The sequence below is a fragment of the Bidens hawaiensis genome, unplaced genomic scaffold (genome assembly GCF_021521415.1).
Source record: "Bidens hawaiensis isolate Kalapana, Puna unplaced genomic scaffold, B.hawaiensis_p1.1 tig00018993_1, whole genome shotgun sequence".
Taxonomy (NCBI): Eukaryota; Viridiplantae; Streptophyta; class Magnoliopsida; order Asterales; family Asteraceae; genus Bidens; species Bidens hawaiensis.
In genome coordinates, this window is record NW_027492888.1 from 112,624 (window position 1) to 134,760 (window position 22,137).

Here is a 22,137-nt window from a genome sequence, read left to right on the forward strand (position 1 = left end):
GTACTAGGAATAAGATCGATTCTAAACTCTACTTCACGATCAGGAGGAATGCCGGGGAGTTCATCGGGAAATACATCGGCATAATCAGAAACAACAAGGACGTCTTTGATTTCTTTGGGTTTAGATTCCTCGGTGACGTAGGCCATGAATGCTAGGAATCCTTGATTTAAATATTTGTTAGCCCTTATCATGGAGATTAGGCTAACTTGGCCAGCGTCTTTATCCCCTTCAATTCAAATGGTTCGTTTATCTGGGGCTTGAAGTTCAACGGTTTTGCTATTGTAAAGAATACGTGCATGGTTATCGGATAACCAATCCATACCCAATACAACATCAAAACCAGCAAGAGTCATAGGTAACAATTGAATAGGCAAAACATAACTGACTAACAAAAATTTTCCATTTTCTAAGGCTTCGGTAATTTTAACAGTTTCGCCATTAGTGGTCTCGACGCTTAGAGTTTTATTGAGTTTGATTAAAGGTTCGTTTAATAGACTATAAAATTTATAATCTATAAAACTTAAGTTGGCTCCCGAATCAAACAAGACTCTAGCATAAGTGTTGTTAACGAGAAACGTACTGGTGATAGTTTCCGGTGTGTCGGCCGCTTTCTTCGTATCAAGAACGAAGACTCTTGCATTGCCCTTCTTGGGCTCGCTCTTTTGACCGCTACCACCTGCACCACCAGTCGCGGGCTTGTTCTTGGGACACTTGAAGCTAAGATGTCCCATTTCTTTGCAATTATAGCAGGTCATCTTTTTCTTCCAACAATCGGCCGTAGCGTGGCCGGGTTTGTGACATGATTCACAAAGTCGTGGAGTTAAATAGCATCTACCCCTATGATACTTCTTACAAGTTTTGCATTGTGGGATGCCAGGGTTGAAGCCTGACCTTCGTTGGTCAACTTCCTTACCCTTGAAACGAGCATTCCCTTCCTTCTTTGAGTCCTGCGTCGTCACGACTTTCTTATCTTCTTCTTTATTGCGGATCATTCCGCCTATCAAGTATCCAGCCAACTCCATCACGGAGTCAGCGGTTTGTGGCAAGTGCGATCTCACCATGTCACGAATCTCTCGTGGCAGTCCCCATATATAACGTGTCACTTTGCTGGATTCCGGGGTGACCAGCTGGGGAACCAAACGACAGTATTCGTGAAATTTTGTGTTGTACTCACGAAGGTTCGTTCCAACAACCTTGTGAGCCAAGAACTTAGTTTAAATTTGGTCCGTCTCGTGCATTGGACAGAACTTCGACATCAACAATTCTTTAAACTCGTTCCAAGTCATACTATACATCACCTCCCTTCCTCTACTCATCATTAACGTGTTCCACCACTCAAGCGCTTCGCCTTTGAACATCAGGGCGGAGTATTGAATCTTCTCTTCATTGGAACATTTACTTGTAATCACTATCGTCTCTATCTCTTCGAGCCACCTCACGGTTGTGATGGCTCCCTTGTCACCATGGAACTCTTTTGGTCCATAGTACTTGAAATCTTAAACGAACCTCCTCCTATCTTGAGTTTCTTAAATTCTTTACGAACTCCTCCATCAGCATTTGACTCATGCTCACTTTCTTCCTCACATGAAGGTTGAGTACGGGGTTTAGAAACAAATTTTCGGGAAGGATTTTCAGATTGAGTATGTTTTGTTTGTCTAGATTGTGATCTATTTTCAGATTCTTCCCTAACAGCCTTTTTGATCATTTGTTGAATTTGATTCATATATTTTCGGGGATTGGTTCCTCTTTCTCGGGACCTTTCCCTTTTGCTTCACGTTTCTCGGCTTTCATTCGGGAAACCTCTCGATTATCGCTTTGTCTAGACATTCTTTATCTTTTATTCTTTATCTGAAATTTTAACATATTTCTTTTCTTTAATATATATGTTTATTTATTTCACATTCATATACATATCATAAACGATATGTATATTATTTTACAACTTATATATCGTTTAAGCGATATATAAAGTCCTATCCTTATTACATATGATACATATATCACACATAACATACAAATTATTTTTAACACATAACTTCTTTTTCTTGAAAACATGCCACCATCATTATTCTCCTTAATCTTTCATGAATTTCTTCACAACTTTCGTCAGCTTGTTACATTTGTCAAGAATCTTGTCTCCTATCTTCTTCTTTTTCTTCTCATCAATATCAATCTTCTTTCTTAACTCATCCGTCTCTTGTAGGGCTCGATCCAAATGCTCCTCCTGGGACTGAGGTATATCGGTAGGATACCCGTATCTTGGAGGTAGGTCGCGGTAACCCATCATCACAATGTCGTAATGGTTCTTGGGATCAGGGTATGGAGATAGAGTCACATCGGAGGGATAATTGAAAAATGCCTCAGCTGCTTCATTTTGCTCACGGATTTCCTTGGCCTGTTCTTCAATGGATGGAATCTTACCTTGGTATGGTGGAATGCTTGTTGTTTTTCCCTTGAGTTCATGGAGAAATTTCATGTATGGGTCGACAGAACCATAGCTTGGGGTTGAGTGTTGTTCTTCCTCCGGTGTGGTTACCTCATTTGGATTTTCCGGGTATTCTTCCTCGGGGTCGGTTTCCTCTTCCGGTTCCTCTTCGGGTTCTTCTTCTGATTCATCTTCATTCATTGCCGGCATGCGAATCTTCTCGTATGGCATCGTTACTCTCATCTTGGGCTTGTGAGATTGCCCTTCTTTATTGACGCGAGAATCGGCAAAATCCATAGTTGAAGTGCCGGTATGCCACCTTCGTTGATCGGAGTGGCATTGCATCCAGTCGGATGAAGAAGATTTCGGTTCCTCCTTGATTGGTAAGTTGGAGAGGAAAGCATATGAAGGATGAGGATTCGATGGTAATTGTGTTGAACCTCCGGATGGGTAATATGGTGGAATTTCAGTCGGTTGATAGGTAGGGATCTTAGTAAGATGATATGTGGGTATTTTGGATGGTTGATACATGGGTAGGTTTGTTGGATGATAGCTAGAATGCCTTGGGGTTTGGTATGATTGATGTGGAGTGTTGTTATCTAAGTGATAGATTGGACTTGGATTGGGATTTTGGTTATGTTCTTCGTTGAAGAATGATTCAAAGTAATCCTTACTCATGATGTTTCTTGGAAACTTGTAATACTTCCTTGCTCTTTTTGCTTCATTATCATAATATTCCATTAACTTTTCATAAGACATCTTGATAGGTGGTTTAGAATGTAGAGAGGGAAAGAAAAGGTTATCAACCAATCTTATCCCTATTCAAATAAACAATAAAATATTTCCTATTCTCATATTCAATTCCTTTTGATCAAATATATGCTTCAAACTCTTGTGATCAGTATATATTGTGAACTTTACACCATACAAGTAATGTCGCCATAACTTCAAAGCGAAAATTATGGCACCTAGTTCCAGGTCGTGCGTGGTGTAATTATTTTCATGAACTTTCAATTGTCTCGAAGCATTTGCAATCACTTTCTTTCCTTTCATCAAACACATCCCATTCCCGTATGTGAAGCATCACAGTAAATGGTAAAGTTTTCTAACCCTTCTGGCAAAGCCAAGATAGGTGCATTGGTTAACTTTTGTTTAAGTGTTTCGAATGCTTCATCTTGCTTCGGTCCCCATTCAAACTTGATTGCCTTTCTTGTGAGTGAAGTTAATGGAACAACTATTCGAGAGAAGTCTTGAATGAATCTTCGGTAATAATCGGCTAAGCCTAGGAAACTTCGGACTTGAGTTGGTGTCTTAGGTTTCTCCCATTTGGTTATGGCCTCAATCTTTGCTGGATCTACTTGAATACCCTTCTGATTTATAACATGACCAAGAAATTGAACTTCGGACAACCAAAATTCACACTTTGAAAATTTGGCGTACAATTTCTCATTCCTTAAGGTTTCAAGTATGATTTTGAGGTGAACTTGATGATCGTCTTTGGATTTTGAATAAACAAGAATGTCATCGATGAAAACAATAACAAACTTGTCCAAGTGTGGCTTGCAAATCCGATTCATCATGTCCATGAAAGCTGCTGGAGCATTAGTGAGTCCGAAAGGCATAACGGTGAACTCATAATGTCCGTATCGGGTTCTAAAGGCTGTCTTGGGAATATCTTCTTCTTGCACTTTCAATTGATGGTAACCCGACCTTAGGTCAATCTTGGAAAAACAGCTTGCTCCTTGGAGCTGGTCAAACAAGTCGTCGATTCTTGGTAGTGGATACTTGTTCTTAATCGTGACCTTGTTTAACTCTCGGTAGTCTATACACATTCTCATCGACACGTCCTTCTTCTTTACAAACAGAATTGGAGCTCCCCACGGTGACGAACTCGGTCGTATGAATCCTTTATCCAAAAGTTCATCTAACTGCTTCTTTAACTCTTTCATTTATGTCGGTGCTAGACGATAAGGAGATTTGGCTATCGGTGAAGTTCCCGGTATTAAGTCGATTCTAAATTCCACTTCTCTATCAGGCGGGGCTCCTGGTAACTCTTCAAGAAATACATCTTGAAATTCGGATACGATCGGTACTTCCTCCATTTTCTTTGGTTCGGGTTCCTTGGTTACATAGGCCATGAATGCGAGGCGTCCCTTTCCTATGCAATGACTTGCTTTTATCTTTGAAATAATTCCTACCTTTCCTCCTTCTTTATCTCCGGTTATACGAATGGTTTTGTTATTAGGTGTTCGAATGTCAATAGCTCTATCGTTACATAGGATACGGGCTTGATTAGATGATAACCAGTCCATACCTATTACTACATCGAAACCTGCTAATGTCATGGGTAACAGTCGTACAGGTATGATGTGATTGGCTAACGAAATTGTGGCATTCTCTAAAGCCTCAGTTATTTTACTTACATTCCCATCAGCAGTTTCTACTTCATAATGTTTATCTAGTTTAACTAAGTGCTCATTTAATAGACAACAAAATTTATAATCTATAAAACTTTGGTTTGCACCCGAGTCAAATAATATTCTAGCATAAACATTATTTATAGGAAATGTACCGGTGATCACGTCCGGTATATCTGCTGCCTTCTGAGTGTCTAGCGTAAAGACACGAGCGTTTCCCTTCTTGGCATCGGTCTTCACCCCGCTGCCACTTGCGCCAATTGTCGCTGCCGTTGGCCTCTTCTTTGGACATTCCGTACTAAAATGCCCCTTTTCACCACATTCAAAACACACTACTGTTTTCTTTTTACAGTCTGCTTCGATATGACCCGGCCTTTTGCAAAAATTACATATAATGGAACTTAAAGGTCGTTGACATTTCCCGAAATGTCTTCTGCCACATGTCTTACAACCAGGGCAAGTATACATGAACGCTCCTTCCCTCTTTTTCTCAACTTTCCTAATCTTTTCTCCAACTGGCGTCTTGCTATCATCTCTTTTCCTTTCATCCCGATTCCTTATCATCCCATACATCAAGTACCCGGCCAACTCCATGGCATATTCCGTCGAAGACGACATATGTGAACAGACTAAATCACGGATTTCGATTGGTAATCCGTAAATATAGCGTGTCACTTTGTTGATTTCAGGAGTGACTAAGTGCGGTACAATTCTACAATACTCAAGAAACTTGGTGTTATATTCCTTGAGATTGGTTCCCACAACCTTGTGGTTCCACAATTTGGTCTGAATCTGATCCATTTCATTGATTGGACAGAACTTCTTCAATATCATAGCCTTAAACGTTTCCCAATCCAGGTTGTAAACATTCTCTCTACCCTTGATTCCGATCAGGGTATTCCACCATTCCAATGCCTCCCCCTTGAATATCTGGGAGGTATATTGAACCTTCTCTCCCTCTGTGCACTTGCTAATTAATACAATCGATTCCATTTCCTCCAACCATCGGAGGGTATGTATTGCTCCTTTGTCCCCGTGAAATTCTTTGGGGTTGTAAACCTTGAACACTTTGAAATCACAACCTTCGTTTATTTTGAGTTTCTTAGTTTTCTCTTGAAGATCATTTTCAGCAGTAGAGCTTGCATCACTCGTTTCTTTCTTTTTCTCGGTTTCCTTTTTCTTATCTTTCTTCTTTTCCGACTCTTTCTTAGATTCTTTCTTTGAATTTACCGTTTCACTTTTGCTTCGGCTTACCCTTTTACTAGATTGAGAAGCGGAACGGATAGGATCATTTTTCAATATTTCATAGATTGGGTTCACAGCTTCTTTTATTAGATCGCGAATACCGAGCACATAATCCCTCGGTATTGCTTGTATATTTTCTATTACAGTCTTTTCTTTGTTGTTGATTATGTTTTCTTCCTTGTTCTTTTCTAGCATAATTTCTTCAATGGTCTTTCCTTTATTGTTGTTTATTTGTGTTTCTTGATTACTGTTTGCTTTAGACATGCTGTTACATGAATAAAACAAAATTTAGGGAAAGACACACTTTATATAACATTATTTATGTTACATGAAGGAAACATAACAAACATTGATACACAACATGATATCTAATCCTTAATCCATTTCTAAACAAGATTTTTCATCTTGTCACATTTCTTAACTATTTTCCTTCCCATTTTCTTCTTGTCCACAACCTCGTTCCTCAACTCATCCATCACCGAATTTGGCGGGTTCGGATATCCCGTTGGTGCAGATGCAGCTGGGAAGAGATATGCATTTTCTTGTGGATAGAGATGCGGGTTCGCAACGTATGCGTGCATTTCTTCATCGGGAATATTAGTGGTATAAAATCCCTCGATAAGATTTGCCTCCTCGCGAATCTCCTTAGCTAGATATGAAGGGAAGTAAGGATTCTCGTTCTCTTCTTCCTCTTCGGGATCTCCCTCTTCTTCAGGATCTTCCTCCGATTCGTAAGGATTCTTGATTGGTAAGGAGTTAAATCTCTTTTTGTATGGCATGCTAACCCTCATTTTTGGTTTATGACTGGGTTCTGCCGATGTTGGTAGGGTCTCATATTGATAGTTCAATGGTGGTGATCCAAATTGCCATCTCCTTTTATCAGAGTGACAATTCATCCAGCTTGATGATTCCGATTCAGTCTCCTGTTTGATCCTGCTTTGCACTTCCTGTTCCTCGGAAGGATAATATGTGGGAATGTCGGATGGATAATACTGAGAATTGTTGTCGGTGGTGTCGTCAGAAATCTCTATTGGCATTTGTTGACTCCCTGGAAGATGCACGGGTTGGCTCCCATAGGGTATTACCGGATTGATTGGTTGATTGTGACTGAAAAAGCTAGTATAATAACTATTGCTACTCTCCATATCGGATGGTTCGTAGTTGATTGTCGGTTTTGATCGAATGGCTACTCGGTGTCTACGACCAAAGTAGTTAATATAAGACATCTGCACTTTTAGTTAGATTAGGGATAGGAGGTTTACCAATCCTATCTTATCCCTACGAATAATAATAATAATAATAATAATAATAATAATAATAATAATAATAATAATAATAATAATATTGGTTAAAGCCTGGGTACTAATGTTTAAATACCTAATTCGCTGAAATCGATGGCTCTGATACCAACCTGTCACACCCCGACTTAGGGCCTAGGTGTGTGACCACAGGTTGGTACCTGTTTTGTAAATATATCAGAGTTTATGGGTTAATTTTAGCGGAAGACTTTAGGTTGAATATAATATTATTTTACATTGAAAATTTACTCGGGAATTAAATACACGAGTATTAGTTTACAAATATAGGTTTCATATTACAAGGATTTGTTTATCAAAAACGGAGCCATCTTGTACGCACTTCTAACTTCATATCGACTCCAATCCTTGCTAATGCTACTTATGCTTAATTACCTGCAATGGGTTGGAAAAATACGTCAGCTATATGCTGGTGAACACGTACGACTCGATAAAACATTTTGAATGACAATTATAATACAATTATAGTTTTCTGTACACTCAGCAGATGCACGGCTACATCTGGGATTTGTACCACTACCCTATACACATACAAATTTTCTCCCGAGCTCTGACGCCCCTACAAGGAGAACTAGTTATGACCGTTAGCCCACGGCCACCTGGCCTTTGACTGATTAGGCTGAACAGTTATGTTTGGATCCAGACACATGTATACTCGGTCTGAGTTGCTTTTATTTTCTATCTTGTATTATAATGTTTTAGAGATCACAAGATCCCATGTAGACATTGATTGACTCGTTAAGACAAGCACCCGCTTGTCTCATTGAGTATAAATATGTTTTGACTAATAAAAAGGTTGACGTATTCACCTGTACCGTCGGTGTTAAAAACCTTGACTGATTGATTGAGTGATTGTGAATGATATTAACCTATACATGAATAGGTTCGTATGAATGTTTTGAATGATGTTAAGCTATGATTGTAAGCTTAACCTTGAAATCGTTTATCTTTGATTGTGAATGAAAACACTTGATTTTATGTGACGTTTGATATAGCATGCTTTGGCCTAATAGGTTCACCACGTTGGTAAGTTTCTCCAGGTAAGTAAACGGGTCCCTCGGTTGATTGGGATTTATACGAATTACTTTTCCTTAGGAAAGAAACTTACTACTAGTGATATCCCCCTTCCAGTTACTACATGCCCGTCAAAATAATTCTTTTGTTTAACATTACTTCATCATGAAGTAACGTCTAAGAAAACATGATTGTGAATGATTTGTAAAATACGATCAAGGTTAAAGGCCATAGTCTCGATTGATAGTCTAAGCTATAATTCAAATAACTTAAACGTAAACCCTACCTTAATGCGGACACTTAGATTGATTATAAGAAAGGCAGGATCTTGATCTACTTGCTTATTTGATTGCTACTTGATTATAACTTTGTTTCTTGCACGAATTACGAGAAAACAGCACGTCGGCTTGCTACGGCAACGGGGCACGCTTTCCAAGGCTATGTGTGTGTAAAGAGATGTGTGGTTGGGATGATTTGAGCTTATGCCCGTCACCCCCCTTTTATAGCCGGAATTGGACCCCATCGCGGTATGCGATAGGGTCTTGGTGACCCATCGCGTATCGCGACGCCGCCTTTTTACACCGCCTTATGCGGTGGTGACACGTGGCCTGTCACATTGCGCCACGTGTTGACACGGTGTTTGACACGTGTCCGGTGACTCACCAAGCCCATCGCGCTACGCGATGGGTTGACTGTTACCCCGTCGCGTACCGCGATAGGAGCAAATTTTCAGAATTTGCACTTTTGGTCCCTGTACTTTCTAGGTTAGTATATTTAGGCTTAAATTAAAGAGGGAGAAAGACGTGGTGTTACACCTTTTCCACACTTGGCACGCTTCTCGAAACACCAACACTTCTCGGCACGCACTTCGAGATAATCGTCGGGACGTCGGGGCAGCACCTTCTCTTTGCTTGGAACGTTGTCGGAAATTGGTACGTATAACGGGATAATGGGCACGGAAAACGAGGTAACGGGGCACGGATTTAGAGATAGATCGATGGCACTAACTTCGAGGTTTAGAGAGAGAGAGAGTAGTGAGAGAGTAATGTGTGTGTTTTTGTTGTGATTGGAATGAATCCGCAGCCCTCCTATTTATAGCCAAATTTCGACCCCATCGCGGTACGCGATGGGTCACTTGGCAGGCCTATCGCGTACCGCGATATAGGCCTGCTGAGTCATATAGTATACCTGCAACGTGTGACACGTGGCAGGCGGCGCGCCACATGGCGACACGTGGCGGACGTGTTGCCACGTGGCGGCAGGCGTTGCCACCGTGTGCCACATGTCACAGCGTGTTAGATACCCCATCGCGGTACGCGATGGGGCTCTCTTCTGATCCATCGCGTAGCGCGATGGGTCAGGATTTCAGAAATTACATTTTAGCCCTTGAAGTTTGGAAATTGGCAGAATTGGTCCCTATACTTTGAAATTTTGACATTTTTGGCCCGATATTTACGTGATGTTACAAAAATGGATAGGGAGAAAAGATAGTCTCCATTGTAAATCACCAAAAAAGGACCCCCACATACCACAATATCTTCAATCGTCGCTCGAAGCCCTTTGTCAAAAACAGAGACAACTTCTTTAACAAACATAGGCTGACCTGTTCGGAGTCCGAACAACAACTTAGCCACCCCCATACATGAGCAAAGCAAGAGAAGCTCACATTGAGGGTCACGCAGGCGAGAAAGGCATCTCCTTAGTTCCACTGCACGTGATGCTCTAGTAATAGCCAAACTACTGATAAAACCATCGTCCCGGCTAACCGCTCCTCCAAGGAGTTTCACCCCTAACTCCGGTACTTGTTCAATATTTAATATTGAAGAAGTGTTTGGTACAATGGTACTTGTTCAATAATAATAAGGTGGATAATTTATTTTATATATTAAACTAGCTTTAGAGCCAGTGTAGCACAGGAGATTATCTAAATATTAAAGTTACAAATAAAACAATATATAATATATATGGAAAAATGTATTACATCTATGCTTGTATTTATATCACAAAATGAAACTTAGTGAAAAAAATAATACATGTGCAAAAACATACTTAAAAATACTTCATCTATTTTAAATTTCATTCTCAGTATCATATATGCATAATTGAAAGAATTTTGGTTATGAAACGTTCTAGAGAATATTTCTCATAAAATAATAGTTTTGAACTACACCATGAAAAATATTTTGATAAGTTTTAGGGGGCGTCCCGACCTTGCCACAATGACAAAAATAAATAAATAAATAAATAACATGTTAACTCGTTCAATTTTGTGAATGTTTTGATTCACTTGGGCATAATTTTGTATGACATGCTCCACATACAACATTCTGATAACTATAAATGATAAATCAATGCTTACACAAATGCTTCAAATTTGATAAAAGTTAGAAGTATTGATAGATCTGGAGGTGGCATGTCTGAAGTGTTTGTCATTTTTTCTAAAATTTTAATATGGGAAAAATACTTAAAATGTGCAAAATTCCGAATCTTTTGACTATTTCCAAAAATGTCATTAATAAAAAATTCGAGACCCAATCACATTTAAAACTTCAACTTTCATTTGTTTTACATTTTCAAGTCAAAACTTTGAACTCGTAGCAAGTTTGACGATAAATCTATTTGCATCCTCAAATTTTTAAAAATATTCAGATTACTTTTTTTACCCGTAACAGATTTGAGCCAAATATAGTTAATTTGTACCAAATTTAAGTTCCAAAAAAAATCCCAAACAATTCTTGATAAAAAAAACAAGAAACTAAATATGATAAACTTTATTATATTTAAAAGTGATTAGTGCATACTATCCTTACAATTTAACACACTCACACACACACACACATATATATATATATATATATAGTTTACTAAATTAAATGAAGCAATAAATGGATAGATTTAAATCACATATTTATAATTTATAAAATTATATGACAACGTACAAAAAAATAATAGATAAATAGATTTGCTTATAAAAATGGATCAACTTTTAAGCATATATTTATAATTTAGTGATTAAAAAAATTACTTCGTAAAATCTACCTATACTAATAAAAAAAAATAATTCTGACACATGTCATTCTGAGGTTGATTCTCACTATCAAATTCTCTCCAAAATCACTTTCTATTGACGGAAAAGAAAAAAAATCTTGGTTCTAAATATAATATTAATCTCCATTGATTAAATTATTAATGCAATAAATTATATTTTAAACATACTTAATATAAAAAAATATTAATATAATAATTACGTGTCATAAATTTATTTTCTTTAAGATTGAAATGCGTATATAAAAGAGTTTATGTTTAAAAAGTACATTAACATTTAATTTTTTGAGACATCTTCATATTGAAGAAAGCTATAATAAACTTTTTTTTTTATTTTTAAACAAATATTTAGTCTTAAAAATCATAGACAAATCTTCCATTTTTTATATTCATTATAAGACTATTGTGATAGCTGAACAGTGTGTTTAGAAGGACAACATGAAAGTTGTTTAAAAAGGAAAATCTGGTGTCTTTTTTCTATGGTCGGGTATGAAACGTATAACATTTTTGTGAAAGACTTTTGCTACATCTCACATCGAATTTCTCATTGTTTTAAATGTTGTTTCCAGTGACATTGCTTCATTATTGTATACCGATAGTATAATAACTCGATCATTCTTGATTTAAAATTCAAAATTTTTGATGATATAAAACGACTATATTTGTAATACATTTTTTTACAAAATATAAAGAGACTTAATTATATATTTTTTTATTTGTATTAAATTATTTATTGTAATTCATACATTAATTTATACCGATAGTAGAATAACTCATTCTTGAAAATTATATTTGAAAATTTATACCGATAATACATGGGTTTCTAAAGCCAGTGAAAGCATTTTAGAGTTTTTGTTTTTTATTTACAATATTCAATAAAATACATGGTATAATATGTTAATGATAACATTTAAAATTATATTCTTTTCAATCTTTAACAAACACGGTTTGTTATTAATTTTTGGATTTCACCAAGTATGTTATGAAATATATTCTAACAATGTATAGTAGTATAATATGTAAATATTTATTTTTGTTAAAGTGTATAGATATAATATAATTTAGTTTAAAAAAATTTGAATAGTTAAATCATGTTATTATAGATATAATATAAATAAAGTGAAAAGGAAAGTGAATAATTATGATATATTAAACCCCTACATATTCCAAGCAGGCACAACATACCTAATGTACCCGATTGTACATGTATTGAAATTCAACAAAAACGAATATCGATACCCAAACCAAATAGGCTAAATTGATATGGGAACAAGTACAATACGAATACAACTACGGGTATTTGAGACAAAATATTCATCCCTACATAAGCATCTATTATTTGAACGCTTGAAATGATTCTAATGGTAAAATAGGAAAATATACCACTGTCAACTTTTGTTTCTAGTTTCATATATATATTTTTTCCAAAACGGAGATAACTTTTATACACTTTATTATAATAAGTAAACATAACTTAAAAAAAAAAGAAATTATATAATAATATTGAGTATTTTATCATCTTTATTTGGAGCATAATATTACCATAGTTTTCTAAATCGACTTAAAAAAGTCGATGTATAAGGATATAACGTGCGTAATTATTACTAGTTATTATAAAACATATGTTGCATGCATAATTATTTATAATATAAGTTGCATGATTATTTGTATAAGTTGCGTAATTAAAATATATGTTGCATAATTATTTGTATAAATTGCGTAATTGTTAATTATATATGTCATGTAATTGTTTTTATGTTGCGTAGTTATATATTCTGTGTAATCTGTGAGTTGTCTAACTTTGTGCATAATACTTGTTACTTTTGTATAATTATGGTGCAGACACATTTACCGGTCGGAAAACGATACGTGTCTTGCACTTGTGGTTTTGTAATCTTTATAGGATAAGAACCAACCAAGACACATACACACTACTCAAATTCAAAACTTAATGCAATAATAGTTACACTAGTACTAATATAAGGGTCGTCTTTCATTAAAAATCAGGTTTCTTGATTTAGTTGGCAACACCATAACCAATACCCATTCATGGAGAATCGGTTTAATGAAACCGAATGCTCACATGCATGTTTATGTTGAATAAAAAAACGAGGGTTTGGTGAATATTTTAAATGACAAATGTATTAAATATTAATATAGTTAATATAAAAGAACAAATATCAAACTGTATTTAGGCATAAAAAGAAAAAAAAACTAAAAACTAAATTGTAATATCTAAATTAATTTTAAGTTTTAATATGAAATATTTCAAAATTGAAAATTTTCAATTAAACAATGTTTATATATTTGATTTTTTTTATTTAATGGAAGTTTTATTTTTTCTGGTTTTAAATATATAATGAAAATTATTGTTTTTCTATTTTAATTGTTTTATGTTTGTTATATTTATGTAAGTTATCGAAATGATTAATTTTGTATTTTTCCAATATAAATGTATTTTTTAATTTCATACAATGAAATAAAAGAATATATTTCATGATATTCATGGATGCTCATACAAAATATTCATTGACTTTTTTAAACATAAGGTCCCTTCCTCATTGTTGATTTTATTTTCCTTAATCTCGATACATCCTACTATTCTAACACTTCGCACACTTTTCACATTAATTAAAAACTTAGTATTTCATCCTAACACTGTATCTAGTGTTTGCATCGAATATAAATTGCTTTAAACGTATAAATCGTGCAGAGTGAAAGAAAATAACGTGATGTCATTTTCATAAATTACTAAAATATTATAATTATGCTACAACATATTTTTAACCAGTGTAATAAAACTTGCACCAGAGTTTTACAAGCAGCCCCCAAATTTATTACGAGAGTTTGAAAATGTTGTGATGTAATTATGATAAAAATGTTGTAATGTAATTATGATAATTACAAGAATACCACCCCCTGGTTCTTTCTGTTAAAACGCTCAGCACATGGTTTGTACAAAGGGTATGTTGGTATGGAGGTTTTAGAAGCTTCTAGCTTCAATCTTTTAAGAAAAAACTCTCACTCAATAAAAAAATCTTGCTTGGTTGAATAACTTGAAGCTTTTAGGTCAGAAGAAAAAACTCCATAAAAAGCTTCTACTAGTAACGTTCAAAAAAAATTCGGTTTAGCATTCGAAAAATAATTTTAAAAAATTATAAAAGAAAAAATAAAAAAGTAAAAAAATCAAAATGTTTATCTAGCACTCTCGTTTTTTAAAAAAAAATCTCGATTTAGCCTTCGAAAAATAATTTAAAAAATTATAAAACAAAAAAAAAATTGAACAAAATAATCACTATAAAATATTATTAATATTAAGTTAGTTTTATTTCAATAGCCTTCCTATTCAACCTTTGAAGTGAAATCCTCATTCGGATAAAGATTTAATCATTTATTACAAACACATAATCACTATATCAAGATAAAATAAAAAATAATTAATTAAAAGTGCAATCCATTACTCACCCAACTAGTCTTGGTTTGCAGAAAAAACAAAATCCATTCAACATAACCTTTCAACTAAAGGTCAAATTCTTGTACATATGTGAATGTTTTTACTGCCGATTTTTCCATAAGTACCGGCCCCAATTCACAAATTCAACCACACCAAACTTCACTCAAAACAAAAACTTCATTTTCAACAAAACACAAAATGGAGAGTAGCAGCAATATGAGTTTAACAAACGATAATAAGCTCCCTTTGCCTTCACCTCCGCCGTTTAACTTGCGAAACCACATATCGGCCGAGCCGCAACAAAGGCCGATATGGCAAGTCATAATGGTGGTGGCGGCCGGTATCCAGTTTGGGTGGGCGTTACAGCTGTCTCTTCTAACCCCATACGTCCAACTCCTTGGAATCCCGCACACGTTTTCCGCATACATCTGGCTTTGCGGACCCATGTCCGGAGTGATCGTGCAACCTTTAGTTGGCTACTATAGCGACCGTTGCACCTCCAAATACGGCCGTCGTAGGCCGTTCATCGCTGGAGGTGCCGTCCTGGTCGCTATAGCTGTGTTTCTCATTGGCTACGCAGTCGACATTGGCGTGTCGACTGGTGATAAAATTGGAAAGACCTCGAAACCACGTTCGATAGTTGTTTACGTCGTCGGGTTTTGGATTCTGAACGTTGCTAATAACATGCTTCAAGGACCGTGCCGTGCGTTCCTTGCGGATTTAGCTGGTTCGGATTCTAGCAGAATCCGAACCGGGAACTCGCTTTTTGCGTTCTTTATGGGCGTTGGGAATGTTCTTGGTTACTCGGCCGGGTCCATGACCGGTCTATATAAAATATTTCCGTTTACTAGAACTAATGTGTGTGATGTATATTGTGCTAATTTGAAAACATGTTTTTTCTTAGCCATTGTACTATTACTAAGCATTACTATTTTAGCCTTAACCTTGGTTAAGGAAGACATTTACCAACCCGAAACCGTAGTGGTCGGGGAAGAGCAGAAAGACACAAAGACGCCATTCTTTAGCGAAATGTTCGGAGCCATAAAGTCGCTTCCGCGGCCAATGTGGATATTATTACTAGTCACATGTCTTAACTGGATCGCTTGGTTTCCGTTCTTCATTTACGACACTGACTGGATGGGCAGTGACGTTTACAGAGCGAAAACTAAAGATAGTGGCTTGTATAGTGGTGGTGTGCGCGCTGGGGTGCTCGGGTTGTTGGTTAACTCGGTTGTGGTTGGTTTTGTGTCGCTCGGAATAGAGCATATCGGGCGGGTTTGTGGCGGTGTTAAGAGGCTGTGGGGTGGTGCAAACTTGCTTCTGGCTGTGTGTTTGGGGATGACTGTGTTGATTACAAAGATGGCTAATGATTCAAGGCATTATACGATGGTTAATGGTGTTGAGGTTCTTAAGCCACCGTCCTCTGGTGTCAAGGGTGGTGCTTTTGCCGTTTTTGCTCTTCTTGGCATTCCACTCTCGGTCAGATAATTAAATTAATTAATGCTATTTTTTTATTTTTAATTTAAGTCAATGAATTTAGTTTAGGTTTTAAATGCTATTTAATACGGTAAATGACTAAATGACATATAAACATTCTCAAATATGTCAAATATAAAGTTTTAGATAATAATGAAAAAGTCATAAAAGTGTACAATGAATGATATGGTATCTTTTGTCTTTACTAAATGAATTTAATAGTAGTTAATTGTAATTCTATGTTTATTCAGGTGACATTTAGTGTTCCTTGTGCTTTGACTTCTATGTTTTCTAACGACTCCGATGTAGGACAAGGTAAAAGTAACAAATTTTGTCATGTTCTATACAATATTTAATTAAGTTGTAACATTTATTTTTTTTGTTGTTCAGGTTTATCATTAGGACTTCTTAACCTTGCAATTGTAATACCTCAGGTATGACCATATGTTAACAATCTATCTTTATAGCCAAAGATGTAACTTTTACTAGAATGATCATCATTTATATCTAATCTTGTTCGCAAACATTTTATTGTTGTTACAGATGTTTGTATCGCTAGTAAGCGGGCCATGGGACAAAGCGTTTGGGCATGGAAACTTACCAGCATTTGTTGCGGGAGCAGTTGCTGCTGCAATAAGCGGAATATTAGCACTTACTCTACTACCATCACCACCTCTAGATGTGGTGCTTACAAGAGTTTCTGGTGCCGGAATGCACTAAGATTGTATGCTGTTTTCAAATTTACAAAGTCTAATTATGTAATGATTTGCTTAAAAACATGTTTGTGGCTAACGTAAGTTAAATTGCCCCAAAAGAGAGACAATAAATTGGTACTTTGTTTAATATATGTTGAGTTTTCAATTTTATTGTTGTGTGTGTAACTTGTGTTTGAGAATTCGGAATGTACCTAAATCGTCACACAACGAAGATACAACCACATCATAGATCGAGTAGTACTCTCTAGGAAGGTAGTAATTGTTATGACATTAAGTCAATCTCTTCTTTTAGGGTGAGGCTTTTCTTAATTGGCTCCTTGTTGCATAACGACACGATCTGATAGAATCTTCATATATACAAGGTATTTTGATTTTGTTTCTATCCATGTGTGTAGCGATGGTGCAATGCCGGAGTTCATAATACATATTGTTGTGTAGACTTTAAGCTTCGTTGTAACCAAACACACAATCACATAACATACACTTTGGAAAAGACTCAGACAAGTGAACGCTGGTGATTATGCATCTAGAGAAGTGGGTTTTAATTTATAAACACTATTGTCAGTGCGTGCATCGCCAATGTTTGTACAGAGAAATAATTATTACGTCAATAATGTTGATTTCTCCTTATATAGGAGTTACAAATTTAAGGCAAAGTAAATTTGATCTCGCTAATGCGATGGCTCCTTATTGCGTAACAATGAGTGTCAGATAGAATTTTCATATATAGAAGGTATTTTGTTATTGTGTCCAACCATGTGTAGCAATGGTGCACTATTGAAATTAATAATGCCTATAATTGTATACACTTTGGAACTGCTATCTATGCAACTGAACACATAGATTGACACACAAGCGAACCCACTATAAGGGACTCGAAACACATGAAGGCAAACTGATTTGGGCGGATATGTGTCTTCTAGTTATATTATTGTGTGCAGTGAAGAAATTGTGTGTAGGGAAGTTAATTATGTGATTAGGTCAGTTCATATGACCTAGAATCATATGTTTAAAGCAAAGTATATATGGGGCTGGAGAATTATATCTTGGCTCCTTGTTGCGCATCACCAAGTGTCTGCCAAAAACTTCAAAGATACAATATACAATTTTCATATATACAAAGTATCTTGTTATTCTGTTTATTCATTTGTGTATCATTGTTGTAGTATTTGAGTTGATAATGTCTATAACTATATCCATTTTGAGACTTATATATAGCCCCCTTTATTGCAACTGAACACGCGGACACAGCAATCGCACATTGGAAGAGACTCAAACTCGTGAACACACACGAATTCAAGTGGATTGATATGTATCGATCTATTAACTAATTTTCCATATTCGTGTATAGCGATCTATTACCGAGTATGTACATATCTATTTAGATTACTCAATTAAATTAGGTGTGCGAAGATTGAGTTATTTGAATGAAAAATTTTAGTTTGTTATATACGTGAAGGTTACACACACACATATATATATATATATATATATATATATATATATATATATATATATATATTGAAAATTTTAAAACCATATATTATAAATAATATATCAATATATAGTTTTAATCATGTGATTAAGAGCATCTGCAATGAAGGAGGTCAAAAATCTTTTCACGTCACACTTACCCAACCATTACCTTTCAAAATTCTTTTTATCTTTCTAGCGCAATGAACTTCTATATTATTCACTTTCCATCTCAGTAAGTTCTATTACTTCTCCAAGGACGGTCTTTGAAAAGAGTATTGCTTTATGAACAAGCTAAGTCATTGGCTTTGTCACTCAGTCACCTCCACCTCAGCATCCTTAGATTGAAATCCCATATTGTGTATATATATATATATATGTAAGGTGAGATCCGGTATAAATATAATTAACATACGAAACATACAAATAAACAGAGTACTTACAATTTTAAATTAGAGTAATTATGTTATAAAAAATAATGTAGGTAATAATAAGTACTCTAGTTTAAAAGTTATAGTGTAATAATAATTATTATAGTGTTAACATAATTGATAATTACTTTAGTTATTTGTATACTTTTCACAATAAAAGTCATTTGTATTTGATTCAAACCCTATGTATATATGCATCACGGTTCATATGCCTACTAAACAACTTTTTTATGAATTACTCTTCTTTAAAAGAAAAGTAAAAGATTGCTTTTATTCAAGTATATTTCATGAATGGTGATATATTCTTCATTCTTGTAGAGTACTTCAAATGTGGTGAACAAGCGGCGAGTTGGTTATTAAAAGTTTAAATCGAGGTTAGACGAGCCTGATTTTAATCATAAGTTTGAAGCCCATTTAATTAATGAATACAAACTTGAGCTTCATGTATCAAGTTTGACTAAGCTCGCACTTCGATGTGAGTTTATATAATATAAAATAAAACGTGTATAATAAATACTATTACATATACTTTTGTAACAACTAAACGATCCAAAATGAAACTTGCACAAATGGCCGGGTGTGCTTTGATCATATTGCAAGTTTGGTGCTCAGATTTTAAATTTGCGAACTTAGTCGAAAGACTTGTGAGAGTGTTGCATGTTTAATCCCCGCCATTAATTCCGATTGGTTTTTAACGGAGAAATGATGTTATGTGTCATTCACGTGAGAATCCAAGATATTTAACGGGAAAAAGAAAGTATCTTCCCTCTTTGTAGGGACTGAACATGCATACACACTAGAAGAGACAAACAATGAACACAAGCGAACCTTGCTAATATATGTATCTAGCAAAGTGGATATTTTATAGGTCATGTTTAAAGTCCCGGATCGATAATCAAACACGAAGTAACGGACAACTCTCGTTTATATTAATAAGAAAATCTAACTCAAAAAACTGATTACACTCAAATCCTAACTCGGTTTGACTCTTGATGAACCCTAACTCGGTTGCATCTAGATGAACCTTAACTCTGTTACATCTCGTGTGTGTCTCTGATGAACCCTAACCGGGTTGCATCTCACACCACCACTCTCTAATGTCTAACCATACATCAGTTTATATAGGACTAACCTAACTTGCTAGCCAAGACATTACCTATTATAATTACAATACAATTAGGAAACATAACGTAATTAGGAAACATAACCAACTATGACCGACTTGTCATTATTGGCCCCTCAAGTTCACTGACTTGTGACTTGTAGTCCGAAATTACTTCCAACAATGTTCAATGTTCGTGTGTGTATCAAAGGAGTCTATAGGAGGGCAGTATTTGTTGAGCCATTAAGTCAATTTCTTCTTACTTGTCAAACCATTAAGTCAATCTCTTCTTGTAAGTTTAGACTTATATCTTGGCTCCTTGTTGCATAACGATACGTGTCTCTTATAGAATTTTCATATATATACAAGGTATTTTGTTATTGTTACTATCCATGTGTGTAGCGATGGTGCAGTGTTAGAGTTCATAATATATATAGCTTTTTACACTTTTAAGACTTGTATATTTTTATCCCTTTGTTGTAACTGAACACACAATCACAAAACATACACATTGGAAAAGACTCAAACAGGTGAACATCGGTGACTATGTATCTAGAGAAATGGGTTTTTATTTAAAATCATTCTTGTCTATGTGTGCATCCCAGAAGTTTGTACAGAGAAATAATTATTATGTCAATGATGGTTGATGAGTTATAAATTTGAGGCTAAGTATATTTGATCGACCAATGTCATTGCTTCTCATTGCGTAACAATGAGTATCCGGTAGAATTTTCATACATACTTGGTACCGAAGTGCAGATTTAGGATTGAATTTTTATGCATCAGAGATTGATCGTCAGTCCCTATTGTCGTTGTACAACGGGGACTTTTTTTTAGTTACTAAAACTACTATTTAGGACTAGGTATTAGTCACTGGCTGGAGAATGGTGAATCAGTCCCCGATAACCATTAGCAACTAATTGCGGAATATCAAAGACTAATTTTTCAGTCCCAGATGCTAATCTTTTTTGTAGTGATATATATGGTGCACTGTTAGAGTTAATAATGTTAATAATTGTATACACTTTGAAACATGAAAGGACTCAAAAACATGAAGACAAATAGATATGGGTGGATATGCATCTTCGAGTTATATTCTTGTGTTTAGTGAAGGAACTATATGTAGGGAAGTTAATTATGCGATTAGGTCCGTTCATATGACCTAGAATAGTGTGTGTGAAGCAAAGTATGTAACGGGAGACTTATATCTTGGCTCCTTGTTGCGTGTCAACAAGTGCCCGCTAAAAACTTCAAAGATACAATATAAACACGTGGACACAACAAGCGAACACATTGGAAGAGACTCAAACAATGAACACACACGAACTCAAGTGGATACGTATCGATCTATTAACTAATTTTCCATATTCGTATGTAGCAATCTTTTATAATGAGTATGTAAAGATCTATTTAGCTCTTTCTTTGGCGTTTTTCCTTTATGACACCTTGGTTGTTGTTAGGTTTGATCCCAAAACCGGGACCATATCTCTTCAATGTTCAAATCCTATAAATTGTTATATAATTTTATTTTATTATTATTATACTACTACTAATACTACTGCTGTTGTTGTTGCTGCTGCTACGACACCATCACCGCCACCACCACCACCACTACTACTGCTATTATTATTATTATTATCTACCTTTATTTCTTTAAAGAAATGAAATTTTGATCCAACCACTAAACAAATTATCGTTTCTAGGACTTCAAAGTGGGTGCTCGCATTAACGAAATGTTAGTTTAATATTTATCATTTTATCTATGTTTTAAATTTCTTGAACATCAATTTATTTATAAATTTAGTTCAAACTAACCTCACAAAATGAAGAAATAAAAAGGTCGAATATTTTTGGGTCATTTTCACTTCTATCAGGAAATAAAACTGCAAACAAATAGTGAATTAAAACATAGAATCCGTAAGTAATAATTTTAATATTCTATGAGTTTGTGATGGAGTGCTAAGGAAGAGATTTGTTGTTTCATGTGATTCAGGTTTGATTTCTGCATTTATTATTTAGTTTT

General features: G+C 35.3%; 1 protein-coding gene across 1 annotated transcript; it reads left to right on the forward strand.

Moving 5' to 3' along the window:
• Window positions 1-15,114: 15,114 nt before the first annotated feature.
• Window positions 15,115-17,277, forward strand: LOC143557506 (sucrose transport protein SUC8-like). The gene is made up of 4 exons (XM_077046566.1): window positions 15,115-16,395; window positions 16,644-16,707; window positions 16,783-16,826; window positions 16,936-17,277. Exons 1-4 carry the CDS (start codon window positions 15,115-15,117, stop codon window positions 17,110-17,112), a joined length of 1,566 nt encoding a protein of 521 aa, XP_076902681.1. The 3' UTR covers window positions 17,113-17,277.
• Window positions 17,278-22,137: the final 4,860 nt, after the last annotated feature.